This window comes from Curcuma longa, chromosome 18 (genome assembly GCF_044706935.1).
Source record: "Curcuma longa cultivar G26 ecotype Majalengka, Jawa Barat chromosome 18, ITB_CL_G26_1.1, whole genome shotgun sequence".
NCBI classification, from domain to species: Eukaryota; Viridiplantae; Streptophyta; class Magnoliopsida; order Zingiberales; family Zingiberaceae; genus Curcuma; species Curcuma longa.
In genome coordinates, this window is record NC_133878.1 from 5691857 (window position 1) to 5702359 (window position 10503).

The window sequence follows — 10503 nt, forward strand, 5'->3', positions numbered from 1 at the left end:
AAGTATAAAGAAAGACATTCTTATTGTTGAGTTGATGAAAAGGCTAGTGAAAGGCAACCACCAAAGTGAGAAAGAGGTGAATTAAAATAATCTTAATTCGAGAGAAAAGGTGTCAAAAATACTTTGCGCTATAAGTTAGAGTGTGTTCCTTAGCCATTAGGCAAGCTTACACCCCTCCTATAGTGTCATTGAGAGAGCATTTAATAGTGAAAATTTACACGCAACCCTTTATAGATTGTCTTAGAGGAAGAAGAACTAACTCCCTTGTCTTATTAACGTAGAGAGTCTCCATCTTACCAATCTTTGCTTGTGCAAACTAGGGTTTAAGAGGGCCTCCAAAATAGTTTTAGGGATTTTATAAGAAGCTAAAGATGACAAAAAATGCATAAGATAAGTATGATAGTGAAGCATTGGATAAATGGAGAAAAAGTGAGTATAAAGTAGAGAATGTTTGAGTACCTTTCCAAATAGTAGACGAAGGCATTAGGTTGCAAGAGGGATAGAGAGTCTTGAGACGGTGCTAGGGTGCTCAAATCTCGGCTTTCAACTATACACCTACGGAGGTGATTCATCTAAGGTGGATAATGTGGTGGCAGGAGGGATAGTAATGGTTAATGAAGTAGGAACATGAGATACCTCATGTCGACTCAGAAAGAGAGGGTGAAGAGCTCAATAAGAGAGTCAACTCAACGAAGATACATAAAGGGCAACCCAATGCACGAAGCCCTTGCCAATCCGGGATCCCGAGGAAGGGTCGAACCGCATAGGGTCTATTATATGCATTCTTATCTTGCATTGCAAGAGGTTATTTCCGATTCGAATTCATGACCACAAGGTCATACAGTAGCAACTTCAATGAAGATGCATGAGTAGAGATAAATACATGGTGTGACCTTAGAGAAAAGCAACAATAGACATTCTGAAGATGAGATTCACTAAGTAAAATATACTTGATAGGTTGAAGGATTACTTCTCTTGCCATGCAATAAGAGATGAAGAAAGTAGATATAATGGAACACCTAGGTGGGAGAAAACATAGGTCATCCCAAGGAAAGAGGACTTTCAAAGGAGCTTGCCCACGAAGAGTACTAAATGATAATATGATTTATAAAATAACATACAGTAGAAAAGCATCAACCTAGAAAAAAAGGAATATGTATACGTGGATGATCTCAACTAATTTTTCCTTTTGACTACACTATTCTGTTGATGTTGGTTGCAAGGTCAAGAAGAAAAGTCTAGAATATCTAGACTCAAAAGAAATGATTGGAGAATACAAGAGAAACATTTAGTATTATCGTCGTTAAACACTTTAATAGACACAAGATTGAGTTTAGATCTTTGTGCTGAAATGGGAAAATAGAGTGAAAAGTTTAGAGTGGTCTTTTATTAAAAAACATTTTATTTGAGAATAGTCATCAATAGGAGTTACTTGAGAATAGTCATTAATGAAAGTTACAAAGTACTTAAATCCAAGAGTGAAATTGACACGTCTAAGATTCATTTATCAAAATGAAAATGAATTTAAACTAAAGGTTTAAATACACACGTATGAACACTACTAGGGAATGAAGAGTTAGTATTCCTTGATCGACATGATACACTTAAGAGAAGTATAGAAGAAAAGTCTAGAATATCTAGACTCAAAAGAAACGATTGGAGAATACAAGAGAAGCATTTAGTATTATCATCGTTAAACCCTTTAATACACACAAGATTGAGTTTCGATCTTTGTGCAGAAATGGGAAAATAGAGTGAAAAGTTTAGAGTCGTCTTTCATTAAAAAACATTTTATTTGAGAATAGTCATCAATGGGAGTTACTTGAGAATAGTCATTAATGAAATTTACAAAGTACTTAAATCTAAGAGTGAAATTGACACGTCTAAGATCCATTTATCAAAATGAAAATGAATTTAAACAAAAGGTTTAAATACACACTTATGAACACTACTAGGGAATGAAGATTTAGTATTCCTTGATTGACATGATACACTTAAGAGAAATCTAGAAGAAAAGTCTAGAATATCTAGACTCAAAAGAAATGATTGGAGAATACAAGAGAAACATTTAGTATTATCGTCGTTAAACACTTTAATAGACACAAGATTGAGTTTAGATCTTTGTGTAGAAATGGGAAAATAGAGTAAAAAACATTTTATTTGAGAATAGTCATCAATAGGAGTTACTTGAGAATAGTCATTAATGAAAGTTACAAAGTACTTAAATCCAAGAGTGAAATTGACACGTCTAAGATCCATTTATCAAAATGAAAATGAATTTTAAATACACACTTATGAACACTACTAGGGAATGAAGATTTAGTATTCCTTGATCGACATGATACACTTAAGAGACTGAAGACTAGATGGCCTAGCAACCATATGAATATTAGGAAGACCATGACTAATACATATCTAAAGAATGATTGGTCCACCAAAAGTACAAAAGAAGATAAGTGACGAGACCACCAAAAGCACAAAAGAAGATAAAGGCATAAGTTGGTACAATTCGCAAGATTCATGCCCTACACAAATCACTGTTCTTGCCTTTGAATCTTGAATGAAAACGAAAATGAGATTGAATATGAAAAGGATTTAGGATGCCCACTAATAGATAATTAATTCAAGAAAATTCAAATTTAAAATACAAAGAATAGAGACAATAAATGCAAAAAAAAAAAAAATCTTTTTGATGCCCTTAACCCATAAGTGAGATCATTGGCTATTGTGACATTGTATGACATAGTGGTGGTAAGCAGAGACAGAGAAGATGTTACCAAACTTGTACTTATTGCCCTTGAATATGGAATTTGGGAGGTGTATAAAGAGTAGGAAGTAAATGTACTTCCATGGGCCAAAGAGGTAAGTAGCTAAGATGAGACACAATTAAAAGAGATTATCAATCACGTCATAGGCCAGAGAGTTGTCACCCTGATATAAATTCCTAGCCTGTGTCAAGTCTTGAAATAGGAGAGGAAATAGAAAAGAATGCTCATAAGGCTGGGATCAATGAACTGTCAAAGGAGAGCAAATAATTTGGCATCAATTTTCAACCATGTAACTCTAGTGGTCTTACGAATCTTGGTAGCTCAAGGTGGTGAGGTATTTTTGGTGAATATAGCACGTGGTCCAAGTTTGAACTGCTGCAGTTCACCACGTTTATAGTTCTTTCTATTTAACTTCTCCATGGTGATATTCATGGAGTCAGAAAGGCTGGAAAGACTCATGGTAGGAAGCACCAAGAAGGTAGTAGAGGAATCAACATTTTGAGTCAAATGAAACTCTTGACCAAAAAAGAGTTTATAAGCACTACTAAATGTTGAAAAGGTGTCAACAAAACAGGGCGTCTTCTGCAGTCCAAGTGTGGCATCTCGCTGAAGAAAAAAATTCCAGTGAGTGAAGGAAAACACTGGATCCGGTAGCGATGTTGAAATCTATTAGATCAAGGGAGTGATATAGGCACTACTGACAAATCTGAGTTCTTGTTGAGGTCATGATTTGCTTCCTGAGGATATGCGTGTCAAATGGCAGATCTGACTGGAGTGGTCTAGGTGGTAGTTGCAGATTGCTGACATGGAGAAAGAAGCTAATGATGTGTGCACGGAGCAATGAGGATGGTGCTCGCAAATTCTGGTGTGGAGGAAGAGGCTTGGATTGCAGAAGCACTTGCAAGTGGCTGGCACAGAAGAAGATCCTTGTTCTTCTGCATTGAGCAAGAATGAAGAGAGATGAGACAAATGATACTGTGTTCGGAAAATTATTAGTATATTATTTTAGGCAGTCCCTTATACTTGTTTTAATGTAATTTCTACACTCCACACTCCACAATGAGTGGTATTTAATAAAGACCCCTAGGAGGCTCTTATCAATTTTGTAATTTGATTCTCGCTCCTTGCATTAATTTGGATTTTGCGCTGCATGTTTTGCACTCTGTTCTCGTAGAATCATTGTATCAGCTAATGTAGATTTTTGTTTGTTGGTCAACTGGTCAACAGGTCATGGAGTTCTCTTTTTTTGTGGAAAAAAAATAATTTTTGTATAATGTAGTTTGTTTATGGAAGCATTAAAAGGCATTTGGACTGGTTACTAGTTAGCTAAATGTTTTTTATTCAACTCCTTTTGCTCTCTGTGTTTCTGCTCAAGATGGAGCTTCGAGTGTCCTTGTAGTTTTGTTATCCCATAGCCTCAATAGACAATTTCAGTGGCGACATAAGTTGATCTTGTTCATTCATGTATTTGGCTAGAAGTTCAATTCTCTTGTGTTGTTTCTTTAGGTCGTTGAATGTGTTGCTGACTAATCCAATATGGGTCCTGGTTACTCGTATGCAGGTAATCCACTTGCTTTCAATTTAAGATCATAACAACATGCATTGCAGGCTTTTGTCTATCTAGTAGCTCACATCATTGTTATTCGTACATGTATCTGTGTGTGTGAACATGACAAACTTAGATCTCATGGCTAAGGATCATCACAATTATGAAATAGTTTGGAATATTCTTCACATATTCAGTAATGATCTTATCTTGCAAAAATTTCTGCCTAGTAATAATATGCCTCTTTTAGTAATTAATTTTGACATGAGTAAATAAAAAAATAGACTTGGTTGTTTGAGATCAACTGAGTTTTTCAGAGAAAGGTAAGTTTTCTCCTTTTAGATTAAATAGTAACAACGTCCTTATAGAAAAACTCACATTAGGTAGAAAATGAAGTGCCTACGATTGGTTAAAAATCAAAGGTGTAATGGAGAGGTGAAACAAAATCTAGTTAAATAGGAAGTTAAAACATAAAAAAATGATAGAGACATGTTTAAGAAATTAATGCAGAGAAGGAAATAAAACATCATAATAGGAGACACTTGACGAAAAAGAAACTGAAGCTAATTTCAAATTAGCACTTCAGCAATAAAAGGAAACAAATTGAAGAATATTAAAGAATAAAGTGGCTATAATAATTAGAGATTTGATTTGTTTGTTATTTGGTAACTAGTATTTTCTATTTAGGTAATAATAGAGAATTAATTATAATCTCTACTAAATTATCATTTTTTCCTTAGCATATTTATTTTCATATTTGTTATTGAGTCAAGTCTATAAAAGGAGTCTAGAGTTCTGTAATTTAATCATCTTGAATTAATTGAATTTCCACTTTTCTTCTTTGTGTGTGAGTTTACTTCTATTGGTGAGGACCGTGTTTGTTCATCAGCTGTGCTACATCAATTGGTATCAGAGTTGAAGCCTAAATTCGGTTCTATACCTCTTTTTCCCACCAACTTCTCCTTTTCTTTGGCGACATCAACAACTTCTCCTTTCCAAAGTACATAGACTTTGTTGTGCAAATTTTTAGCAAAGAGGCTCGTATTAATTCAGTAGAATTGTTCTCACTTGAAAATTACCGATTGTTTGAATTTAGCAAGCTAATTATCTTTTGTACATTATCTATTCAATTCACATATTATTTCCATATACTTTACAATCATCTTTGTTCGATTACTTGCTTATCTTGTCGCTATTTCAAGTCATTTTATTTATCTAATTTCCTATTTTTCTCATCATTAGTTTGCCCTTATTTTAAATCATTTTATTTATCTAATTTCCTACTTGTCTCGTCATTAGTTTTAAGTTCTATCTTGTTTCCTTAAAATTATTATGCAACTTAATTTATAAATCTCATTATTTGTCGAACCTCCGTATCGACTATGATTAGAAGGCCAACCATTAGAGAAATAGATGTCAGTTGAAGATGAGTTTAAGACCCTCTGATGAAGAGTGGAAGACCTAGAACGGTTTAAAGTTCATGCTGCTAGTATAATCGATAAGTTGCTAAAGGATACGAGTCTCAACCCACATACCTCATATCCCATGTAGCTCAACAATCACTTGGGCATCAACCACCTCGGGACCATCAACTAGTCATCCATGAGGAAGATCATTTTCAAAACACCTAAACCCGACCTAAAGTTAGACCTGAACTTAAAACAAAAATAGATACTACCCATCGAGTTAAACTAGATGCCTCCAAATTTTGATGGTTGTCTAAACCCAAATGCATTCCTTGACTGGGTCACTAAGATTGAAGATTACTTTCACTGGTATGATATGACCCAAATTGAATGAGCGAGATTTGTAACAATCAAACTCATTGATTTGGCAAAGAAATACTGGCAGAGTATCCAAGACCAATACGCCACAAATAGAGAACAACCAATCACACACTGAGTAGAGATGAAATGATTTCTGAATAAAAAAATGTCACAACATACTTTAGAAACCAAATTTGAATATTTGAGTAAATTTGACAACTTATGAATGTGGTGTAACCTCAAATTAGACCCTAGGAAAATTCTAATCCACTTCATTAATAATTTGAGATTGAAATTCAAAGACAAGTTAAATTATTTGCCCCAACCTCAATCGAAAAGGCTTGTTAGAAAGCTAAAGAGATTAAGCAATTTGTGAAAGCCCCTACTGTTGAACGTTCAGAGATGAAGGGGTGTCGCCCCTTCATCTTCTGAAACGGAAGCATCTTCTACCTGCGGTTGATGAAACGAAGGGGCAAAGCCACCCCTTCATCTTCCTGACTTCATGTATATAAGGCGTCCAAGATCCATGGGAAGGTGCAGGAGAAAAAGACATCTATTGAGGGGTTTTGGTTTGTGGAAAAACCTGAGGAGTTTTCCATTCGTGATCCCTCCTTCGACGCGAGCAGCCGCCGCCGGAATCACGCTACAACAGGTAAAATCAACATTGGTATCAGAGCTGTAAATTATTTTTACCTGTTAGTTCTGCCTGGTAGCCTGTCTCTGTTCTCTGTTCGCAACAACAGATGCGAACAGTCGCACGCGCTGCTCGCGACAGCGCAAAGGTGCTGTCTGCGTCTGCGGCCAGCGATATGTTCTCCGGCGAAGCTGGCGCAGGGGCGATTTGGGTGGCAGAAGAGGGAAGCCGGCAAGTCTGGTGGATCTTCCGTGGTTGCCCGTTCGCCCGCGCACGGATGCTGCTGCCGCCGCATCTCTTCGTTTGCTGTCGAAAAAAAAAAAAACGGCAGTGTGCTTAGTGCACAAGAAGAAAAAAAAACGGTGGTACTGTGTTTTTAGTGTACAGAAGAGAAAAAACGGAAGCGGCAGAGTCTGGATTAGGGCAAGAAAAAAAGTTTTTTTTGAAAAAAATTTAATAATAAATCACGTGTTGATAATAAATGATGTGCCAGATTCTGATTATGGGCCAATTAATCTGTTGAATGAGTTTTTGATTAATTAGAAAAACCCAATTATATGGAAGATCACCAATTCATTAAAAAAAAATGTCAGATGTGGTTGATGGTGGGAATCGAACCTCTGATTTCCACAATCACAACAAGAGAAGCAAACCACTAGTTCCCAATCTGTATATGTAAATAAATTTGTTTCATTTACATTTTGATCAATTTGAATTGGACTGTTCTATAAGAATTATATGGACTTTCTAATTAGATTAGTTCTAATAAAGACAAGGGAATTAATCTGTCTGTTGACTGAAACTCTTTGAATAAAGGAAATTTATTTTTCTTTATTGCTTAAAATATCTTGCTTAGATGTGAATTGAATTTAACCGGTTTTGTACTGGTTTGTCAGTTTTGTACTGACATTATTATTTTCAATTCCATATGCCAAGGATCATTACCACCTTAACTCGTCGCGAAGTGCGACAGAACCAACTAAGGGAGGAGATTCAGTATATTGAGTATGACTATGCTCTCGGAGTTCGAGGACATATTGGAAGACTCGATCGACTATTCTGGAAACTAGAGCAAACAGAGTTTCCCATCCTCGATAATTATAGGATCTAGGCTTTGATGCGTTCATTGTCAGGAAGTCCAAAGGTGATAGCACACCAAATATGGGGGCTCTCCGAAGGGAGAATCTCATATGCACAATTGTGTGTAGAACTGCTTCACCTTGAGTTCCCAGAAGAAGATTCTGAAGAAGATCTAGAGGAAGAACCTGAGGAGGATCATTTTGTGCATTCTGTACAAAATTCTGCAATTGGTCCACCTCAAAGTGTTCTAGCAGAAAGTGCACTAGTTGAGCCTAGACAAATTGGACACATATTGATTACTACTATACTAGTGTCTATCCTAGTGGGAGTGGTGTTAGCTTGTCTTATGTTTTAGAGTTCAGTTGTTATGACTGTCATGACGAAAGGACGGTATTAAGCTCACATAATAATGTAATAAAAACTGTTGTTATGTACGAACAATGTTATCTATTAAGAAAACAGTTATTATGAACTAATCATATTCTTATGAACCAATCATAATTGTTTTCTTAATAATTTATTAGTTCATAATAACTGTTTTCTTAATAGATAACATTGTTCGTACATAACAACAGTTTTTATTACATTATTATGTGAGATTAATACCGTCCTTTCGTCATGACAGTCATAACAACTGAACTCTAAAACATAAGACAAGCTAACACCACTCCCACTAGAATAGACACTAGTATAGTAGTAATCAATATGTGTCCAATTTGTCTAGGCTCAACTAGTGCACTTTCTGCTAGAACACTTTGAGGTGGACCAATTGCAGAATTTTGCACAGAATGCACAAAATGATCCTCCTCAGGTTCTTCCTCTAGATCTTCTTCAGAATCTTCTTCTGGGAACTCAAGGTGAAGCAGTTCTACACACAATTGTGCATATGAGATTCTCCCTTCGGAGAGCCCCCATATTTGGTGTGCTATCACCTTTGGACTTCCTGACAATGAACGCATCAAAGCCCAGATCCTATAATTATCGAGGATGGGAAACTCTGTTTGCTCTAGTTTCCAGAATAGTCGATCGAGTCTTCCAATATGTCCTCGAACTCCGAGAGCATAGTCATACTCAATATACTGAATCTCCTCCCTTAGTTGGTTCTGTCGCACTTCGCGACGAGTTAAGGTGGTAATGATCCTTGGCATCTGGAATTGAAAATAATAATGTCAGTACAAAACTGACAAACCAGTACAAAACCGGTTAAATTCAATTCACATCTAAGCAAGATATTTTAAGCAATAAAGAAAAATAAATTTCCTTTATTCAAAGAGTTTCAGTCAACAGACAGATTAATTCCCTTGTCTTTATTAGAACTAATCTAATTAGAAAGTCCATATAATTCTTATAGAACAGCCCAATTCAAATTGATCAAAATGTAAATGAAACAAATTTATTTACATATATGGATTGGGAACTAGTGGTTTGCTTCTCTTGTTGTGATTGTGGAAATCAGAGGTTCGATTCCCACCATCAACCACATCTGGCATTTTTTTTTAATGAATTGACTGATCTTCCATATAATTGGGTTTTTCTAATTAATCAAAAACCCATTCAACAGATTAATTGGCCCATAATCAGAATCTGGCCCATCATCAGAATCAACACGTGATTTATTATTAAATTTTTTTCAAAAAAAACTTTTTTTTTCTTGCCCTAATCCAGACTCTGCCGCTTCCGATTTTTTTCTCTTTTGTACACTAAAAACACAGTACCACCGTTTTTTTTTCTTCTTGTGCACTAAGCACACTGCCGTTTTTTTTTTCGACAGCAAACGAAGAGATGCGGCGGCAGCAGCATCCGTGCGCGGGCGAACGGGCAACCACGGAAGATCCACCAGACTTGCCGGCTTCCCTCTTCTGCCACCCAAATCGCCCCTGCGCCAGCTTCGCCGGAGAACATGTCGCTGGCCGCAGACGCAGACAGCACCTTTGCGCTGTCGCGAGCAGCGCGTGCGACTGTTCGCATCTGTTGTTGCGAACAGAGAACAGAGACGGGCTACCAGGCAGAACTAACAGGTAAAAATAATTTACAGCTCTGATACCAATGTTGATTTTACCTGTTGTAGCGTGATTCCGGCGGCGGCTGCTCGCGTCGAAGGAGCGATCACGAATGGAAAACTCCTCAGGTTTTTCCACAAACCAAAACCCCTCGAAAGATGCCTTTTTCTCCTGCACCTTCCCATGGATCTTGGACGCCTTATATATATGAAGTCAGGAAGATGAAGGGGTGGCTTTGCCCCTTCGTTTCATCAACCGCAGGTAGAAGATGCTTCCGTTTCAGAAGATGAAGGGGCGACACCCCTTCATCTCTGAACGTTCAACAGTTTGGTTTCTAAAGTATGTTGTGACATTTTTTTATTCAGAAATCATTTCATCTCTACTCAGTGTGTGATTGGTTGTTCTCTATTTGTGGCGTATTGATCTTGTATACTCTGCCAGTATTTCTTTGCCAAATCAATGAGTTTGATTGTTACATACTTGTTTATTCAATTTGGGTTATATCATACCAGTGAAAGTAATCTTCAAGCTCAGTCCAGGAATACATTTGGGTTTAGACAACCATCAAAATTTGGAGGCATCTAGTTTAACTCGATGGGTAGTATCTATTTCTGTTTTAAGTTCAGGTCTGACTTTAGGTCGGGTTTGGGTGTTTTGAAATGATCTTCCTCATGGATGACTAGTTGATGGTCCCGAGGTGGTTGATGCC

The 10503-nt window shown here is 36.7% G+C and overlaps 1 protein-coding gene across 1 annotated transcript in view; it reads left to right on the plus strand.

Moving 5' to 3' along the window:
• The window catches only part of LOC141812185 (peroxisomal nicotinamide adenine dinucleotide carrier-like), a 41127-nt gene that overhangs the window by 2019 nt on the left and 28605 nt on the right, over positions 1–10503 (plus strand). Inside the window, exon 5 of the mRNA XM_074700216.1 lies at positions 4275–4329. Coding sequence (XP_074556317.1) covers positions 4275–4329 — 55 coding nt within the window. The remainder of the gene's footprint in view (positions 1–4274; positions 4330–10503) is intronic.